At 37.8% G+C, this 21,058-nt stretch overlaps 3 protein-coding genes and 2 non-coding genes across 5 annotated transcripts; 3 read left to right on the top strand and 2 right to left on the bottom strand.

Annotated features, from left to right (window-relative positions):
• Positions 1 to 3,705: 3,705 nt before the first annotated feature.
• LOC6043461 (glycine--tRNA ligase) lies at positions 3,706 to 6,499 on the top strand. Its single transcript, XM_038255255.1, has 4 exons — positions 3,706 to 4,194; positions 4,252 to 5,932; positions 5,993 to 6,180; positions 6,246 to 6,499. The coding sequence occupies exons 1-4, from the start codon at positions 3,874 to 3,876 to the stop codon at positions 6,354 to 6,356; spliced, it is 2,301 nt and encodes a 766-aa protein (XP_038111183.1). The 5' UTR covers positions 3,706 to 3,873; the 3' UTR covers positions 6,357 to 6,499.
• A 121-nt stretch (positions 6,500 to 6,620) lies between these two features.
• On the bottom strand, positions 6,621 to 6,692 carry Trnae-cuc. The gene has a single exon. It is a non-coding gene; the product is annotated as a tRNA-Glu (tRNA).
• A 126-nt stretch (positions 6,693 to 6,818) lies between these two features.
• LOC119768170 lies at positions 6,819 to 6,937 on the top strand. Its single transcript, XR_005277987.1, has one exon. It is a non-coding gene; the product is annotated as a 5S ribosomal RNA (ribosomal RNA).
• Positions 6,938 to 10,078: 3,141 nt separating this feature from the next.
• Positions 10,079 to 11,666, bottom strand: LOC6043464 (short-chain specific acyl-CoA dehydrogenase, mitochondrial). Its single transcript, XM_038257308.1, has 2 exons — positions 11,476 to 11,666; positions 10,079 to 11,418 (listed from the first exon to the last, which is right to left on the bottom strand). Exons 1-2 carry the CDS (start codon positions 11,495 to 11,497, stop codon positions 10,232 to 10,234), a joined length of 1,209 nt encoding a protein of 402 aa, XP_038113236.1. The 5' UTR covers positions 11,498 to 11,666; the 3' UTR covers positions 10,079 to 10,231.
• Positions 11,667 to 13,623: 1,957 nt separating this feature from the next.
• Positions 13,624 to 20,997, top strand: LOC6043465 (probable ATP-dependent RNA helicase pitchoune). Its single transcript, XM_038252204.1, has 4 exons — positions 13,624 to 13,831; positions 13,895 to 14,017; positions 14,080 to 15,056; positions 20,286 to 20,997. Exons 1-4 carry the CDS (start codon positions 13,762 to 13,764, stop codon positions 20,934 to 20,936), a joined length of 1,821 nt encoding a protein of 606 aa, XP_038108132.1. The 5' UTR covers positions 13,624 to 13,761; the 3' UTR covers positions 20,937 to 20,997.
• Positions 20,998 to 21,058: the final 61 nt, after the last annotated feature.

Raw genomic sequence — 21,058 nt, 5'->3', positions numbered from 1 at the left:
ACAAATTTTAATTTATTCGCACCGCGGGTGCCCCCGAGGTTTCGTAAATATTTATAGTTTTAAAATTTTAATCATTCGCGGTGTGGTAATTTGCTGCTGACGCAAAAATATGCCCCCGTCCCGTTTGATTTATCCCAACTGAAGGCGCAAGTAATTATTGCATTATTTGAAAACGCACTCGACGTTTAGTGTACAGATGCGGAATGTTAAACGACTGTCGACAACGACGGGAATGTTGTTGTTAATAAATAAAGTGTTGAGCTCTCCCTGGAGGGCTGGTTGGGTTTGGTAAAATTTACGACCCTTTCAGAACCCTTTCGAGACAATCGTAAATTGTTCCTTAGAATGACAAAGAGAATTGGAAAACGAGGAAAATTTATGCGTATCGATTTTCTTTCAAAGAGATTTTCCCAGGAATCGCTTAAATATTTACTACTGAAAAAAAAAAACTAATTAGAGATCATTTCCAACAAAAATCAAGAATTGGCGGAATTCTACTAGGAAATCCAACTGACGCCAGTCATTATCAGCGTTGTTTGTTCTTCGATCTTGATCAACAAGCTCGCCGGGACTTGATTAGGTCCGCGAGGCGTGCATACAAGAGAAGCACATTTTCCGTAATTAAAATCAGCGTGCAAGTCCTTTAGGCGGGGATGCACAACTGAAGTCTCATTGCCATCTACTCGCACAGATTGATGATTAATTGATGAAGAAACTTGGCTCTTGACACTGTTTTTCTAAACAGCTGCACTGGAATCGCCATTGATAAGGTGGCAAATCAAAACACAGTCTGATTAGCTTAAAATACTTCAGGCGACTTATTTTGAGCGACGAATGAATGAAAAGATTAGTTAATTTAATATTTTTTTAATAATCATTATACAGCAATTCCATTTGAAAAGAGCCTAAACCAAAAAAAAAGTTCTCCGATCGGGCTCAAAATTTTTCTGGGGGTTCCTTGGCCAAAATAATTAGACCCGTATTTTTTTGTTTGGCCATTAGGGTGGCCTACATCGTGCTAGGGTGGTTCAAAAATGGCAATTTTCGTCATTTTCGCAAAACCACTTTTTCTAAAATCATATCTCGCGCCATTTCATCCGATTTTAGCTGTCTTAGACGCAAAGAAAGGTGATGAGTTTGGCTATTTGGGTAAAAGTTCCAAAATCTAGCTTAACTATTGAAAAGTCGTATGAAAACTTAAAATGGCGTTTTGACCGTGTCTGGACCAAAGAGCCTATGTCTGAAAATATTTTATCGGATTCCTCGGAAAATTTCACATAACATATCAAAAATTGGCGATGTCGAACCGTACGTTTCGAGATATGATTTTTGAAAAACTGCGTTTTCGACGCGCCACGCGCAAAACGGAAAATGACGAAATCGGCAAAATCAACTTTTTCCACTAAAACTGCGATAACTTTAAAATTTCAGCGATGACCTATAGATGTTATGGTACCAAAAGTTGCGTCTCTCAATTACGAAAATTTTGGTACCCAGACATGTATAGGTCATCGCTGAAATTTTAAAGTTATCGCAGTTTTAGTGAAAAAGTTGATTTTTGCCGATTTCGTCATTTTCCCGTTTTTGCGCGTGGCGCGTCGAAAACGCAGTTTTTATTTTCAAAAATCGTATCTCCAAAACGTACGGTTCGACATCGCCAATTTTTTGATATGTTATGTGAAATTTTCCGAGGAATCCGATAAAATATTTTCAGACATAGGCTCTTTGGTCCAGACACGGTCAAAACGCCATTTTAAGTTTTCATACGACTTTTCAATAGTTAAGCTAGATTTTGGAACTTTTACTATTTTTCCCAAATAGCCAAACTCATCACCTTTCTTTGCGTCTAAGACAGCTAAAATCGGATGAAATGGCGCGGAGATATGATTTTAGAAAAAGTGGTTTTGCGAAAATGACGAAAATTGCCATTTTTGAACCACCCTAGCACGATGTAGGCCACCCTAATGGCCAAACAAAAAAATACGGGTCTAATTATTTTGGCCAAGGAACCCCCAGAAAAATTTTGAGCCCGATCGGAGAACTTTTTTTTGGTTTAGGCTCTTTTCAAATGGAATTGCTGTATAATTATATTTTTAACAGAAATACGTTACAAAAAAAAAACAATTTTCTCCCACGGTTTTCTCACACGGCATAGATTATTTTTCTTTTCTAATTAATTTTTAATTCTAATTAAAACCTAGAATTGAAAAGAATTTAAAACTAACTGCGATTTTTTATTTTGTGTTTATTTTTATTTTGAAGAAACTTTATCGATGCATTTCCTATGTTAAAAGACGCAATATTGCCATATTTGCAAATTTGAACCATAAGAAGGTATTTACTGGAAGTTGTAGGATAGAACATTTTAAACAGGTACACGGAAAAGTCCCGATTTTTTATTTTCCTTTTTTTCACAAACAATTATGTTTTAGGTGACAAAAAAGCATTTTTTATAAGATTTTTGGACAAAAAAAAAAACAAAAAAACTTCAACAATTCAATTTTAGATGCACAATCAATCTGCAATCAAATATTAATTCAACATTTTTTGTGCAATTTAAAAAAAATACTTCATAAACGAAAAACTTTTCGAAAAAAAAATAAAAATAAAAACGGTATTTTTTTAAAAATAAATCGGCCCTACATTTTAAAAAGTCCGAAATAAGTGTTTATTAAGTCCATTGAGCAATTCTCTGAGATTTCGGTAATTCGATTTTTTTTTGTATTTTTTAATCCAGCTAAAACTTTTTCAGTGCCTTCGGTATGCCCAAAGAAGCCTTTTTGCGTCATTAGTTTGTCCATATACTTTTCGAGACAAATTTGGCAGCTGTCCATACAAAAATGATATACGAAAATTCAAAAATCTGTATCTTTTGAAGGAATTTTTTGATTGATTTGGTGTCTTCGGCAAAGTTGTAGGTAATAATAAGGACTACACTAAAAAAAATGATACACGTTAAAAAAATGATGATTTTTTATTGTCACTTAAGACTGGTACAAATATTTTTAAAAGTTTTTGTCACCCCCCCTTCAAAATTGGTCTGAAAAATCAGGGGGCAAAAAAAATATTTTTACAATAAACTTCAAAATTTCAATGAAAATTCAAGTGCAACCAACTGAAATCAAATTAAAATACATTCTCCTGCGTTTAAAATCATTTTTAGCATGTTTGGGTTCATTAAAAAATCTTAAGATTTTTTGAAAATTTTCGATGCAAAATCTTTTTTTTCGATACAATTTATGTTTTTGTCAGATCTTAGATTTTTTGAAAACTAATGATTGCAAAACAACTGAACTTTATATTTTTTTATTTTTTTTTAAACAACTTCCATTTAAAGTTTCTGACCAATCTGACAAATGCGCATTAATTTTAAATTTTCTATATCTGGAGTTTTTTTTTTTTTTTTTGGAAAGGTCCAATAAACCAAATTTTCAGTTTTTGCTTTTTAGGTGTTTTTTAATACCCCTGATTTAAGGCGGTTTCAAAAACACTCAAAAAGCAAAAAAAAACTGGAAATTTGGTTTATTGGACCTTTAAAAAAAACTCCAGATATTTAAGTGAAATCCGTCACGAAATCTTATTGCGGGTTTTTAACTACCGCCATCTCTACGCCACTCCTCCAATCTCATCTTTGCGTTCCTTGGTTCCCACTTTCACAACCTGAAGCGCACTCTCACCAGCCATCACAAACCAAAACATCAAAGCAAAACTGTCAAAATAACACTTTCCCAACACGTTCTCTACTCTCAACTTTTTTTTTCGCGACCCGGCAGAAAATCGTTTCGCGACTGCTCGAAGTGAATGTGCTGACGCGTTGGCCACCAACCAAAGTGGTCCGTCCCCCCTTCACCAAAAGCGAACCAACCCGTGTAAATGCACCAGGCGCTTCCCGTTTGCCTTAGTAGAATAGCCCTGTTCCGAAGAAGCACCGGTGCGACATCGTTTCTTAGCCTACTGCCGTTGACAACCACCCCCCGGAGTTGGTTCGTGGTCGCGAAATTTCATCATCCTTTTGAAAAGGTTTGTTCGGCGAGACAGTACAGTCAGCAAAAGCCTGCTAGGAAGCCGTTCAATTGGGGCTCCAATAAGAAGCATCGGGACTTTAAGTTGAAGGCGCAGATTCTGGAGAGTATGGCCGCGGATCCGAAGATTGAGGAACAGCTGGCCCCGCTGCGGGAGGCTGTTAAGGAGCAGGTGGGTGTTGCCTTAAGGTGAAATCTAACGAATGTTACTAAATCGATACTTCCGCAGGGTGACCTGGTGCGCAAGCTCAAGGCCGAGGGCGCGCCGGAGATCGACGTCAAAAAGGCGGTCAACGAGTTGAAGGCGCGCAAGAAGATCCTGGAGGACAGGGAGCTGGCGCTGGCGCCGTCGGTGGCCAGCTTCGACCGCGCCCGGATGGAGGATCTGCTGAAGCGACGGTTCTTCTACGACCAGAGCTTTGCCATCTACGGCGGCATCACGGGGCAGTACGACTTTGGACCGATGGGTTGCGCGCTGAAGGCGAACATGATCAACGTGTGGCGGCAGTTCTTCGTGCTTGAGGAGCAGATGCTGGAGGTGGATTGTTCAATTTTGACGCCGGAGCCGGTGCTGAAGGCTTCGGGGCATGTGGACCGGTTTGCCGATTTGATGGTGAAGGACGTCAAGAACGGGGAGTGCTTCCGGTTGGACCATTTGATTAAGAACCATCTGGAGAAGCTGGCCGCTGCGAAGGACGCGGCGAAGGAGTTGAAGGACGAGTGCGAGGACATTGTGATTAAGCTGGATGGAATGAACAAGGCGGAGATGGCCGCGATTTTGACCAAGTTCGGCATGAAGAGTCCGATTACCGGGAATGACTTGACGGAGCCGATCGAGTTTAATCTGATGTTTGGAACGCAGATTGGTCCGACTGGGTTGGTTAAAGGGTTCTTGCGACCGGAGACCGCTCAGGGAATCTTTGTCAACTTTAAGCGCTTGCTGGAGTTCAACCAGGGCAAGTTGCCGTTTGCCGCCGCCCAGATTGGCAATTCGTTCCGTAACGAGATCTCGCCGCGGTCTGGGTTGATCCGGGTGCGTGAGTTCACGATGTGCGAGATTGAACACTTTTGCGATCCGCAGCTCAAGGACCATCCCAAGTTTGAGAACGTCCGGGACGTGGTCATGACGCTGTACTCGGCCTGCAACCAGATGGACGGCAAGAGCGCCCAGCAGATCAAGATCGGGGACGCCGTCGCGAGTGGGCTGGTCGCGAACGAAACGCTTGGCTACTTTATGGCTCGAATTCAGCAGTTTATGCTGAAGATTGGAATCCTGCCCGATCGGTTACGCTTCCGGCAGCACATGGGCAACGAAATGGCCCATTACGCGTGCGACTGTTGGGACGCCGAATGTCTGACCAGCTACGGCTGGGTCGAGTGCGTCGGCTGTGCCGATCGATCGGCGTACGATCTAACTCAGCACACGAACGCCACCGGAGTCAAGCTGGTCGCCGAAAAGAAGCTCCCGGCGCCGAAGACGATCGAAGTTACGGAGGTCGTGCCGAACAAGGCCGCCATCGGCAAGGTGTTCAAGAAGGACGCCAAGAACATCACCGAACTTCTGGCCAAGCTGAGCCTCGACGAGGTGGAATCCATCGGCAAGAACCTCGCCGGCAACGGCGAACACACGCTGGACGTCAACGGAACTGCGGTCACCCTGAAAAGCGACATGATTGCCGTCAAGTCTAGCTCGAAGACGGTACACGTCGAGGAGATCACTCCCTCAGTCATCGAACCTTCGTTCGGCGTTGGCCGCATCATGTACTCGCTACTGGAGCACAGCTTCCAGATGCGCGAAGGCGACGAACAGCGCTGCTACTTCTCACTGCCTCCGGTCGTGGCCCCGCTCAAGTGTTCCGTCCTACCGCTGAGCAACAACGCCGACTTCACCCCATTCGTCAAGAAGATCTGTAAGTTCCCCAAAACCGCTTACTTCAAATTGTAACTAACTCGAGCTTTCAAATTCGCAGCATCGGCCCTGACCAGCGTGGACATCTCGCACAAGGTGGACGACTCGAGCGGTTCAATCGGTCGGCGGTACGCGCGCACCGACGAGATCGCCATCCCGTACGGTGTGACGATTGACTTCGATACGCTCAAGGAACCGCACACGGTGACGCTGCGCGAGCGGGACTCGCTGAAGCAGGTTCGCATTGGGGTAAGTTCGGCGAAACTGTTTCTTCAATTTTAAATACTAATTTTGGCTTTTGTTCTTTCGAACAGCTCGATGAAGTGGCCGGAGTGGTGCGCGACCTGGCCACCGGACGGCTCAGCTGGGCGGACGTCGAGGCCAAGTATCCCAAGTTTGAGCAGCAGGAGGCGAGCTCGAAGTAAAGCGGACCCGGAGCGAATGAGAAGGACATGAAATAGTTATTGAGCTTGAAAGTTACTTGAAATGATGGGTATTTTCAACCGTTTGCATTTGATTCTAATTAGTTATTTTGAAATAAACCTTATTGCACGCGCTACTGCAAAAATGTGTTTTGTTATTTTTTTAATTAGTTTTTCTCAATCTCCTTTATTTAAAATAAATCTTAACTGAGCTACGCACACTTGTTTTGTTCTGAACAACAAAAAAAATCTGCGAAGCAAAAAAGCTTCCCATACCGGGAATCGAACCCGGGCCTTCCGGGTGAGAGCCGGATATCCTAACCACTAGACAATATGGGACATGTGAAAGGGGCAGCCAAAAGTCATTCATGCGAAAACGTCCGTAACAACAAACACAAAATCACCATCGTTTGCCATTTTTAACCTTCAAGCAACATTTGTACCGCGCACAGTGCAGCAACTCTTGTCAACGATCATACCATGTTGAAAACACCGGTTCTCGTCCGATCACCGAAGTTAAGCAACATCGGGCGCGATTAGTACTTAGATGGGTGACCGCTTGGGAACGTCGCGTGTCGTTGGCATTTTTTATATTTTTTGAATTTGTTTTTTATTGCTTTTTTTCAATCGTGTCAAACAAATTTGAAAAATTTATTCAAGGTCGCTGTAAATATTTAGTAATTTTGCTTCCATGCCACAAAAAAATGCTTCAAGAATATTCATTTCCTTTCTGCCCAGCTTGAAATTTAGATGTTTTGAGAATTCTAGAGCTTTATTAGTAAAGGTAATTAGAAAGGTTTATTTTCGTTAAAGTATGTTTAAAAAAATGTTTAAATAACAAATGGGTCGGGCTGAGGAACTTTGCGTGTCGTTGGCATTTTTAGATTTGTTTTAATTGAGTCCTACAAATTTGATAAATTTATTCAAGGTCACTGTAAATATGTCTTACGTATGCATTCTCCCCAAAACTGCATCTGAAATATTCAATTCCTTTCTGCCCAGCTAAAAATTAAGACGTTTTAAGAATTTTATTAGTAAGGGTTATAGTTATAGTCATTAGAAAGGTTCATTTTCATCAAAAAAATGTTTTAAAAAATGAATAAACAACAAATTAGTCGGGTTTTTTTAAAGGTCCAATAAACATACTTTTAATTTTTTACTTTATAGGTGTTCTTGGATACCCCAACTCAACAAGGTAATTGAAAAAAAAAACAAATAAAACCTTGTTTCTTGGACCTTTTTTTTCAATAAAAGCTTAAGAAGTGTGCATAACTAAAGTTCACTTTACCCTTAGAAATATTTGCTAAAGTAAATAAAAATTCACATTTTAAAATACAATTTTGGTATTAAAGATTTACAAAAATTGTACAAGAAATCCAAATTATCTCAGTTGAAACACTTTCAATAAATATCTTATGACCATGTTTTTATTTTTTATTTTTGTTGGCTGCGCTTATGTTCGATCAGATTAGATTAGAAAATAATATTCATAAATTTTCAATTTTGTTTGTCAAAGTATGGCCCGCAGGACAAATGTGGCACAACTGTTCTCATTTGTCGGTTAAATTTTTTTAGCTTGCTTTTACAAAATAAAAATAAATATATTTCTGCAAGGCTGAAACTAGAAAATTTATCAATGGTTCAATGATTTTTTTTGTGTGTTTTTGAAACCACCATGAGTCAGAGGTTTTGCAAACACAAAAAATGCAGAACAGGAAAATTTTGTTTGTTGGACCTAAAAAAACTCTAAAAATGTTTTTAGAAAATGATATCCTTTCAGCATTTTATCATTCAACAAGATCAGGAATCAGGATTTGAAAAAAAATGTGAGAAGTTGCTAAAAGATTTTTTTGTAAAAAGCAAACAAATTTGATTTAATGTTTCGTGACCATTTTCTGTTTACCAATCGACTCTTTAAGACCCAACCACGCCTATAAATTGGTTTCGATCTAAAAAATCATCAAAAATCAATTTTTGAGCCGATTTTAAATCAAGTCTGATATTTGGCACAATAAAAGAACGGCTCTTTCCAGACATTTTGCGGGGTCCGGCGTAATATTTCGTCGGAGGTCTAGAGCAACTTTTTTTGAAGATTTTTTTTTATTTTAGGGATTTTTCTTCAGAAAAGTCGATAGAAATCGATGGGTTCATGTTCATATCCATCAAATTTCTTATGAATGTGCCTCAAGAGATTCTAAATTACATATTTGACCCTAAATAAAAAGTTTCCAACCCAAATTTACCATATTTCTAGCTTTCTTTGAAATAACCCCAAAATACACGCTGGAAACCTCAAAACGACAGAATAAAAATCTTTTCTTTGTACAATTTGTCATGAAAATACAGCAACAGATTGCCCGGACGCAAATTCGAGCTTAAACCATTGCTAAACTTAGAGTATTTCATTTATAAGCTATTTATTACCCAAAAGGTTCCCAACCCAACATTATTTTTTCAAACCTCTGCCGTACAACAATATAATATTTTAAAACATTTTCATATCAATCACATTGAAGAAAATAGTTTTCCGAACATTTTCCATAAAAAGTATCAATTTTGGTTCAATATATCACATTGAAGAAAACGGTTTTTTGAACATTTTTCATAAAAAAGTATCTATTTTGGTTCAATTTAAGCAGAGATATATCAAATTTCGTAAAGTATTAAGTGAGTTTCTCCTAAATTTGAGGATTTAGTTCCCATTCAAATGACGAACACTGCCTACTATGATATTTTTAAGGTTAAGCTCGAATTTGTATCCGGACAATCTGTTGCTGTATTTTCATGACAAATTGAACAAAGAAAAGATTTTTATTCGGTCGTTTTGAGGCTTCCAGCTTGGATTTTGAGGTTATTTCAAAGAAAGCTAGAAATCTGTTAAATTTGGGTTGGAACTGGAAACGGGAAAGAGCCCTTCTTTCATGGGGCCAAATATCAGACTTGCCAAATTTTTAATTTTAAGTTTGTTCTAGGATACACACCGTGAGTAATTTTTGTTTAGTCCCAGAATATGTTTTGGTACGCGTTGTCAAGAAATGCGTATACAAAATTATGAAAAAAAGCATAAAACACGAAAGCCAAAGTTTTCGTAGAGTAAAAATTACTCAAAATGACTTCGATACATGCTGGCTCGGAAGGAACTCAAAACTCCAGATAACGAGGCCGAATTCAAAAACGCAGAATCGTAAAATGCATTAAATTAAAAGGACGGATTTTCTTTTTATTCAGAATTCAGTAAAACAGAGGAAACAGCCATAATCATAATCGTTTAATTTTCTGACAAAAAAAAAAATCAAAAATTCAGAATTGAAAAAATAGAAAATAAAAATATTTTTAGCTTCAAACAAAATATACTTAAGTTAACTCCAAAAATTATAAACACAAAAATTCTTAAATACTAAAATAAAATAAAAATATGCAGAGGTTCAAAATTTCAAAATTAAAAAAATAGGAATAAAAAAACATAACCTTAGGAACTTTAAAATTCTAAAAAAAAAATAACACAGTTCGTACTAGATTACCCAACGTCCTCGTCAAAAATTCATTTCGGATAATCGAATCACCTAAATCGAAAATCCAGGAAAATTCCATCTAGAGATTAGTAAAAATAGCATGGACGCATAAGGGTTAATCCAACAAGAATTCTTTAGAAAATGTATAAATAGACTGTCGGTAAAGTAGAGGCTTTCTTTCCTTCTTTGTATTGAAATTGGATTTTCTCAAAATGATTTAAATATTTTTGTTATATTTTACGTTATTGCTCAAAAGTTGAAAAATAATTGGAATATCTTCAAAAGATATGCTTTTTTTCTAAATAAAAATCCCTGAACCACATAACAATGAGTAAACAACAACAGAATATCTTACCTTTCAACCACCTAGTCAAACTGCTTAATCACCTGGTCCGCCACGATGCCCTTCTGAACGTCCGTCACGCCGCCGTAAATCTCCGTGATCCTCGCGTCCCGGTATAACCGCTCCGCCGGCAGATCCTTCACGTACCCCATCCCGCCCATAATCTGCTGGCAGTTGTGCGCCGCAAAAGTGGCTGTTTCTCCCGCAACCCACTTGGCCATCGAACACGACTTGGTCGCTGGCCTCTGGCGATCAATCTCCGTGGCCGCCTTGCGAACCAGCAGCCGCGAGCTTTCGATGCGAACGGCCATTTCCGCTATCCGGGTTCGCACGACTGGGAGTTTGAGGAGTGGTTCTCCGAAGGCGATTCGTTGCTTGGCGTACGCGATGGCCTCTTCCAGGGAGGCTTGTGCGATTCCGAGTGCTTGGGAGGCGATGCCAATTCTGGCGCGATCAAGCTGTTCCATGGCCAGCCGGAAGCCACCGCCGATCGTTCCGAGGAGGTTTGATTTTGGGATTTTAACGTTTTCCAGGATCAAGTTGCACGTTGAACTTGCTCGAATGCCGAGTTTTTCCTCGGGGCGACCTATCGTAAGCCCTGGGGATTCTTCAAAATCCACCAAAAAAGCGGTTATCCCTTTATACTTGAGTTCCGGATTAACTGTGGCAAAAATAATCCCACTTTTCGCCTCCAACGCTGAAGTGACCCAAGCTTTTGTCCCGTTCAGCACAAACCCATCGCCATCCTCCACAGCCCTGGTGCTCAACGCGGCCACATCTGACCCAGCGTCCGCTTCACTAAGCGCAAATGCTCCCAACGTGGCACACGAATACTTCCGGAAGAACCGGTCCTTTTGCTCGCGACTTCCAACCCGGTCTAGCAAATTTGCATACAAACAGTTGTGAATCGAAACGATCGACCCGGTGCTGCCACACCCCCGGGACAGTTCCTCAACGATCAGCGAAAGCGCCAACATGCCCTGCCCGGAACCACCCGGATATTCCGGCCCGACGGTAACTCGCATCATCCCGAGGTCAGCCAACTGCTCAATTACTTCCTTAGGGAAACGGCTTTCCCGGTCCAGTTCGGCAGCGATTGGTTTGAGCTGGGAGTCTACAAAGACGCGGCATGTCTGCTGGAGTTGGGCCAGTTCCGGCGGAAGTTCGCAAATGCTAAAGTGGCGGAATGCGCACGGAAGTGGGGGTGGAACTGTACGAAATTGTTGGACTTAGTCGGTGCAAATTCGGTAGATTTAAGCTAACTTACCGGACAGTAATTTGCGGAACATTTTGGAAAGGGTGATAGTAAGATTGTTACTGATAGCACTACAGCATGATACGCAGAAATTTCTTATCGTTTATTTGCAATTTGATATGCAAATTAAGCCAAATTGAATTTTGAATGCAACGAAAGGCTACGCGGAAAGGAACACAGCACGGTTTGTTTACATCACTAGCTAGTCTACTTTACCGACAGTTAGGTAAACATGTGCCCAGTGAGTGGACGCTGTTGCGTTTTGACGGGCAGCAGTGTTGCCAAATTGTATGTGAAATTTTGTAACCCTCAAGTGCCAAGTTTCACTTTCACACTAAAAGTAACCTTCATTTTTTAACAAATATAAAAAAAGAGTGTTGAAATAAATGTTATTTTGAAAAAAAAATTGTTCATTTCAAAGTGAAAACTTTTTTCCCAAATGTGAAATAACTTTATTTTGTTATAATATATTCTTTGATAAAGGCTTGTATGCAGATCGGAAGGAAAGGGGTCAAGAAACAGCTTTACGAATAGCAGAACAAAGGAGTGGGAACGATTTCTTGGGGCTTTTCATCACCCTCTCTGACTCGCTTGCGCTGCTGCTGCTGCCCATTTGATTTTTTTCTTGACCGATTCCTTTCGAAGTTCGTATACCGCTTAACGGTGTAAAAAAGATATCAAAAAATATTTACGAGACTGAAAAAGCAAGTCTGTTATAAAGAAATTGTCAAAAACCATCAAAAAACCAATGTTTCCAACATTGAACTTAAGACAGTGGTGGATATTGAGACTTTTATGAAAAATTGTCTGGAGAATCGATTCCCGTATTCAGCTTTTGAAAATTTTGACGTTTGGACCACTTTAAAATACAGTTTCAGTTAATATTTTTTTTGTATTTTTTGGTCAGTTGCTCCATCCTGCATATTTCGTGATTCTTTTTTGTAACATCTTAGGCAATTTTCACAAAAATTTGGACGAAAAAAAATCGTAGGCTCACCTTGAAGAAAAAAAAAAACAAAAAATCTCATAAAAGTGACGTGTTTTTGTTTTTCAGCCCGTCAAATTTCCTACAAGTTTATCTTTGATCACTTTGTAATACGATGCAATGGCTTCGAGCTACAGCAATTAGTTATATTACGAAATACAAAAATATTTAAAACAATTACGCCCTTCTAAAATGTCAATATCGAGTGAAACTGGCTCCATATACAACAAAATTGGTTACATAAGCGTATAATAACATGTCTACAAAGTTTCATTGAAATCGGAGAGGGTCCGGTACAACCTTTCCATATTTGACATGGAATTACTAATTAATACTTTTTTTAAACTGAAAATTCTATAATTTTTCTCCGAAATTCATCCCGCATAATCAAATAAACCATCGGGGGAATAGTCCAAACCAGACCTGCCCATCGTCCGGTCCGCGACGGATTTTCAAAATAGTTCTATGACCGGCCCTTAAGGGCTGTTCATGAAATATTAAATAAATAATTTTCTGAATTAAATAAAAAAATACGATTGAGATCATATTTTAACATATTATAACACCATTCTTTATGTTTGAATTTGATTCTTTTAATTTCTACTATTCTGATTTAAACTGGTTCAAGAAAATAAATAATCCATTTCGTAAAATTGTGAAATTTATGAAAAAAAAACTTGGATTGTTATCAAAAAATGTACAAAATGAAACTAAAAAAAGATTATTTCAGTTTTAACTGTGAATACTTCACATTGAAGTTTTTTTTTTCTATTTTTTTATTGACTTAAGTAACTTTTTCTCATTTTTGGTGGAGAGGTAGCTTATTAGGAGTACTTTTAGAATATGCAATAACCCAGAAAGTGTCAAAATGTACAGCTAAAAGTTTTTTAGTTTTTTTTAGCCTAAAACACAACGTCATTTGAAAATTCCAAATTTGAGAGAGGTCAAATAAACCTGATTTTTATTTTTTGCTTCCTTGGTAGTTTTAAAAACCGCTTTGGGTCAGAGGTATTCAAAAAACACCCAAAAAGCAAAAAATGATAATTTGGTTTATTGGACTTACAAATAAACTGGCACCACTGTCGTATTAAAAACGAAAACGTTTCACCCGCTGGGCTGACCAACACGATCCACAGACCACATCCACAACACGTCATCCACACATCTAGCTGTCAAACTACCGCGGCCCAAATTCGAGCATTCTCCGGTCACACGTGCGCGTGCAGTTTTGTTAATAACTCGTTTTTCTGGACTTTTCCAAGAAATTTTCGTGTCAATCCGTTGAAATTTACTAGTTTCTGTCCATTTCCACCATGGGCAGGAAGAATAAGCAGAAAATAAAGTCCCAGCTGGGCGCGGAAAAGCCCACTTCAAACGGCAAAGGTTTGTGCTGGGAAATTTTTTAAAACGTGTTTTTGTTTATCTGAACTATTTTTGCACTTGCAGCTTCCGTGGAGGATTTGGAGGAAAACTTCGAGCTTGAGCCGGAACAGACCAAGGCGGACAAGCGGAAAAAGCAAAAGAAACGCAAGAACTCGGAGGGCGAAAATGGTTCCGTTGCTGGTGCTTGTGAGTAACTTTTGAGGGGTTTGAAACTTGGAAGATTTTACCTGGGCTTTTCAAATTTTTAGTTGTAAAACGTCCCAAAAACAGTGACGAAGAGGAGAATGATGATGCCGACGAGGAGAACGGTCATGATGATTCGGAGGAACAGGAGGAACACCCGACCGTTGGTTCCGGAGATGCGTACGAGGTCTTGCTCGGAAGCCAAGAGTTTGAATCGCTCAAGGGCAAAGTTTCCGATAATACGCTGAAGGCAATCACCGAAATGGGTTTCACCAAGATGACGGAGATCCAGGCCAAAGCGATTCCACCTCTGCTGGCCGGTCGCGATCTGATTGGTTCGGCCAAAACGGGCAGCGGCAAAACGTTAGCTTTTCTGATTCCGGCCGTTGAGTTGATCTACAAGTTGCAGTTTAAGCCAAGAAATGGAACCGGCGTGCTTGTGATTTCGCCGACGCGCGAACTGGCCATGCAGATTTTCGGCGTGCTGAAGGAACTCAGTGCGCACCACCATTACACGTACGGACTGTTGATGGGTGGGGCCAGTCGACACACGGAGAACGAGAAGCTGTCGAAAGGACTAAACATTATTGTTGCCACGCCGGGTCGCCTTCTGGACCATCTGAAAGGAACTCCCAACTTCCTGTTCAAAAACCTTCAATGTCTGATCATCGACGAGTGCGATCGGATCCTGGAAATCGGTTTCGAGGAGGACATGAAGCAGATCATTAGCATTCTGCCGAAAAAGCGTCAAACGATGCTGTTTTCTGCAACGCAAACCTCACGCACGGAGGAACTCGGCAAGCTGGCGCTCAAGTCCGAGCCGATCTACGTCGGCGTGGACGACAACAAGACGGAGGCGACGGTGAGTGGGCTCGAGCAGGGCTACATCGTGTGTCCGTCGGAGAAGCGGCTGCTGGTGTTGTTTACATTCTTGAAGAAGAATCGCAAGAAGAAGGTGATGGTGTTTTTTTCGTCGTGCCTGTCGGTCAAGTTCCACCACGAGCTGTTCAATTATATCGACCTGCCGGTGAACTCGATTCATGTAAGTGTTACCTATCATTTTATTAACATTTGGGATGTCTCGTTTTTTGGCTTCTCTTACAAACACCCTTAGAAATGAATGGTTAAGTTGTCCAAGCAAGATATTTCTCTACGATGACGATAAAATACGGGATGCTCCCCATATTGATTCGACGACTTGAGTTTTCAAAAGCAGTATTAAAGAAAATGCCTTAACGTAGAAGTATTCAGTTTGTTGCAAACGAGAAAAAGGACGATAGCAAGTAAACTGTCGAGATCAGACATCTAGGTAATTGCGTTAATCAGGAGTTTGTAATCGCAAAAATACATAATCTCCGACTCGCGTTTTTGAAAGCAGTATTAAGAAAAAACGCCGTATCTTTAAAAAAATATCTGTTTGCCAGACGGTAATTAAGCAGCAAGCAAACAGTCTGCCGAGTCTAAAAATTGATTAAAGTCGTCTTAAAAGTTTTTTTTTATGACCGACGTCCAGTTTCACCTTAAGATCTAGGAAGACAAAAGCAAAAAAAAAAAAAAAGCTGAAGAAATTTGGAAGAAATAGAGTTTGTGTTGCGTTTGCCATTCTTGGGGAGGAATAAGACAAAAATTTAAATATAAATAAATCATTATATTCAAAACTCAAAATTCAACAAAAATTTTAACTTTAACTCAAAAATGTTAAAATAAAAAAACAAAAATTCGAAAAAAATCTATTTTGAAATTCCTAAACTTTTTAATTATAAAATTTTAGACCTTATATTCTAAAATTCATTAATTCTTAGATATCAAAATTCTAAAATTCTTACATTTGTAAATTCTTAAACTCCAGAATCCTTAGACCCTTCAATCCTTAAAGTTTTAAATTCCAAGATTATTAAATTCTAAAATTTTTATATTCTAAAATTCTTCCATTATTAAATTTTTGAATTCTTAAATTCTTTAATTTTTAAATTCTTGATTTTTTTAATATTATTAAATTGCTAAATTCTTGGCTTCTCAAATTCCTAAATTCTTAAATCCTGAAATTATTAAAATCCTAAGTTGTAAAATTTTAAATTCTTGATTTAATAAATACCTAAATTCTTAAAATCTGAAATTCTTAAAATCTTAAATTCTTAGACTCTTAAATTCTTTAAATTCCCAAATGCTTAAAATCTAGAATCCTTCAATTTTTTAATTTTTGAATTTCCCAATTCTTGAATTTATATTAATAAATTGTCGGGCATTCGCCAAAATCCGCGAAAATCGGGAAAAGTCGGGAATTTGTGTTTCTTTGTCAAATAGTCGGTAAAAGTTGGGAATCCCATAAACAGGGAAGGTATTTGCCGATGGGCCTCCAAAAAGCTTTTTAAATTTATTTTCTTCCAGTTAAGGAATTTACTATAATCATGTATGGAGCACTTGTAGATATTTTACTAATGAACAACTTTGTAGAACATTGTTTTGTTCTAAACTGAATGCTGTTGACATTAGAGCGTAAACAAAAATCCCCTCACCATCGCGAGTGAGGGACGCCGATGGTGGCATTTTTAGACATTGTTTACGCTCTAGTGTCAACAGCATTCACTTTGGAACAAAACAATGTTCTACAAAATTGTCCGTTTGTTCAAAATCTACTATTGCTTCATACATCATTATAGTGAATTCTGTAACTGGAAGGTAATAAATCAAACGAGGGCTTCGCGATGGTTTTTTGCCATTTGCCTACCCTGCCCATAAATCCTGAAATTTTAAAGTCCTAAATTCTAAAATTTTTAAATTCTTAAATTGCCAAATTTTTTTAATTCTCAAATTGCCAAATTCTTAAATTCTTGGATTATAAAATTCTTATAAAAAAAAACTTGTATTCCAACAAATTCTAAAATTCCTTAAAATACTTAATTCCTAAATTCTTATACTCATAAATTCTAAAAATTTTGAATTCCAAAATTATTAAATTTCTAAATTCTAAGATTTTAAAATTTTTAAATTCAAGTTCTCAAAATCCTAAATTCCTAAATTCTTAGCCACCGAATTCTTTTTTTTTTATTTACGAAATTAATAAATTTGAAAACTCCAAAATGCATAAATTTTTAAATTTTTGAATTCCTAATTTTTTTAATTATTAAGTTCTTTTATTTTTAAATTGCTAATTTCTTGGATTCTGAAATTATTAAATCCTGAAATTCTTTAAATCCAAAATTAAGTTTCTAAATTCTTTAATTGCTAATTCTTAAATTCTTAGATTCTCAAATTCTTATGAAAAAAAATTCTTAAATTTTCAAATTCCTCAATTCTTATATTCCCAAATTCCAAAATTCCTGGATTCTGAAATTTTTGAATTCTTCAATTGCTATATTCTTAAATTCTTAATTCAAGAACTCTTATACCTATTCTAAAAAATCTTAAATTCCTGAAGTCCTAAAATCTTAAGTTACTGAATTCAGATTTTTTTAATTCATGCATAACTTCTTCAAGTCATAAATTCCTAAATTTTTAATTGCCTAAATCCTTAACCCTCTCACGCCCATGGTTACTCCAGAGCACCAAAACTTTGAACTCAAATATCTCGGAACTGACACAACTTTTCATGATACTTTAAGTTGCAGGTGTTCATGTAGAATGTATACTAACATCTCCCCAAATTTCATCAAATTTGGTTAAGCACAAGCAAAGTTACAGTGTGAAATGTAAACAAAAATGGGCCAATTTTAGGAAATAAATAAGACCTGTTTTCGAAAGCCCGTAAAAATACCAAACACAAAATTTTATGAAACAAAAAATGTTTTGCTATCATTTGAACCTTGGACAAGAACCCTGTGAATAACATTGTGAGTTTGGACCGGTTTTAAGTGTTTTTCAACCTTTTTCATTTGGTGCACCAGAGCACCACCTAGGCATATGAGCAACTAAATATTCAGGAGCACTTTTTCTAAATTACAGAAATAGCTTATTTTTATCAAAACAAAAGTTTATAAACGTTTTGACTATTCATAAACAAGACAAAACATTGTTATTAGACCGATAATTTTATTATTTTCCTCATTTTCATGAAAATGGTTGTTTGTGGGTTTTGAATGAGCCAATCAAAGAAACCTGAAAATGCAGAGATTTTAGAATTTGTAGTTAATACTTCAGAAATATGGTCTTACAGCAAAGAATAAGTAGTTTTTAACACATTTCGAAGCGTTTTCAAACAAATGAACCAATAGATTTGAAGAAAACGAGATTTTGTGGTAAAAAAAAAAGTTGCTCATCTTCCTGATGGTGCTCTGGTGCACCACTTCAAATTCTACTTTTTTGCCTCAATTCGATGTTTGTGGGTCAAAGTAAAGTATTTCCTGCATTATTGTACCAAAATTAAGCCATTTACTATTTTTACGATAAGCAAACAGCTCTGGGCGTTAGAGGGTTAAATTATTTAATTCCTTCTGAATTGAATTTCTTTAATACTTTTCTTTTTAATTCTTAATTTCTTGAATTATTAAATTCTTATAATTCAAAATTCTTAAATTCGCAATTTTTTTCAATCTCTGAAATATTAAATTCGTATATTCCTGAATTTCTACATTCGTAAATTTTCAAATTCTGAAATTGCTAAAAACATAAATGTCGCCATCTTACAGAAAACCCAATAACAAGTAATCCAATGACAAGTTTTTGAGTCTTAATTTTGGTTAGAGGACAGAGGTCCAAATTTTGAAAAAAAAAATTGTCATGTTTCGATTCTCAAGTACAAACTGTGTTTAAAGTTTTGAAATCTCTAGATTGTTTTTAGTAGTTCGAATTTTTATATTTTTTTAATTCCAGAATTTTGAATTTTTAATATTTTTTAAATTGTTATTTTTCAAACTTTGTGATACAGTAGTTGTTGGGTAACTGGGCGATGTTTAACTGGGCTGCTTTTTATCTGGGCGCTCGATAACTGGGCCGTAGCCCACTTAAAAAGCAGACAAACGTCAAAAAATCAAAACAAACCAAAATGACCGAGGGGTAAATGGATGCAAAAATCATATTCAATAAATAAAAAAACTTTTTTCAAACTTTTGTTTAATTTCAAGTTACAATTAAAGAAATATGAAAAGTAAGCATTGTAAATAAACTTAACTTTTATTTTTAAATTTCATCTGGAAAATGTTATGCATCGGTGGTCCCCTCGTTTTTTTTTGTTCAGCCCAGTTAACGAGCAACATTCGGTGATTGGGCTACGTTCTCAGTCCAGTTACCGAACAACTACTGTATTTATATCTTAGAATTGCTTACTTTTTGTTTTTTTTTTTTGTTTTATTTAAAACTTTTTTTAACGTTTAAATTCTTCAATATTTTTTAGAATTCTTAATTTTAGAATTTTAAAACTTTTGAATTAATAAATTTTTGAAGTTTTGAATAATTTATTTTTTGAATTTGTAATTTATAGTCGGTTTTTATTATTTTTTTGTTTTGTATATTTGTATTTGTTTTGTATTTTAATTTTCTGAATGATAGATTCTCTCGATTTCGATATTGAAAAGACCGTCGGGAGCGGGAGTTATCAAATTATTGATTAACGAAAAATCAAAGCAATCTATTTGAAGGGACTGAAAAATTTATTGACAGCTGGAGCAGAGAATCCATTTCAAATGCAACGTAATTTAAACTTCTGTTACATATTTGCGTTATTTCAAGCAAAACAATGCCAAAGGGCCGTTGTGGGTTTGTAAACAAAGAGTGCAGTCTTATTCAGATAAGCATTTTTTTTAAATTTTCTTGTTTTGTGACAGGCACAGTTTGTCCATCTAGCTTTTTAATTTATTTTTGCCTTCCTTATCTCAATACATAATAAGGAACGGTTATAAAATCACTCAAAAAATGAACATCTAAATTTGACCTCGAAGACTCACCTTTACGTATACATATCGACTCAGAATCAAATTTTGACCAAATGTCTATATATGTGTGTCAGATATTTTGATTGAAATATTGTCCGGTTCTATAATGCGAACTATCGTTGAAAATATTATCTAAACTACCTTATCAATGAGCTAGAAAGATTGAAGATCTGATAACCCTATCAAAAGAAGTTAGTGAAGGAGCTATTAGACTATGATAATCAAACAAACGCAACGGCATTCGATCTTTTCGTGTTTTACAGTTTGCCAAACTCGCAAACAACTCAAACAAACAAAATAGTCTAATACCTGCTTCATGAAACTAATTTTGTTTAACATGGTTAAGCTAGATTAAGTAACGTGTTTCATATAAACTAACCATCTTTCTCTCTCCTTCCCCACAGGGCAAGCAAAAGCAAGCCAAGCGCACGTCCGTCTTCTTCCAGTTCTGCAACGCCGAGTCGGGCATCCTGCTCTGCACGGACGTGGCCGCCCGCGGTCTGGACATTCCGGCGGTGGACTGGATCGTGCAGTACGACCCCCCGAACGACACCAAGGAGTACATCCACCGGGTGGGACGAACCGCTCGCGGGGACAACCTGTGCGGCCACGCGCTGCTGCTGCTCCGTCCGGAGGAGGTGGCTTTCCTGAAGTATCTGAAGCAAGCGAAGGTACCGCTGAACGAGTTTGAGTTTTCGTGGAACAAGATTGCGGACATTCAGCTGCAGCTGGAGACGTTGCTGGCGAAGAATTACTTTTTGAACCAGTCGGGGAAGTTGGCGTTCAAGTCGTACGTACGGGCGTACGAGGGGCACCATATGAAGGACGTGTTTAACGTGGGGAACTTGGACCTGCTGCAGGTGGCGCGGAATTTTGGCTTTACGCAGCCGCCGCACGTGGACTTTGGCAAGAGCTACAAGATCCAGAACTCGGACCGGCGGGCGGGCAATCGCGGGTTGGGCCACTTCAAGTCGCTGAACAAGGACAAGAAGGGGGAGATGAAGTTTAAGCACATTAAGAATAGGAAAGAGCTGAAGAAGGTTGACTACAAGTGAGTAGGAGTTACACGTACGTTACAAACCAGAAATGTATCCATTTTTTAAGTGAAACTCGCGAGTTTAGCTTTTTTTTTGCTGTGCGTCCGAAATGTCCTTATGATTCATACCTTCAAGCCACT

This window comes from Culex quinquefasciatus, chromosome 2 (genome assembly GCF_015732765.1).
Source record: "Culex quinquefasciatus strain JHB chromosome 2, VPISU_Cqui_1.0_pri_paternal, whole genome shotgun sequence".
Classification (NCBI taxonomy): domain Eukaryota; kingdom Metazoa; phylum Arthropoda; class Insecta; order Diptera; family Culicidae; genus Culex; species Culex quinquefasciatus.
The sequence above is the reverse complement of the archived record's forward strand: the minus strand, read 5'-3'. Positions and strand labels throughout refer to the sequence as shown.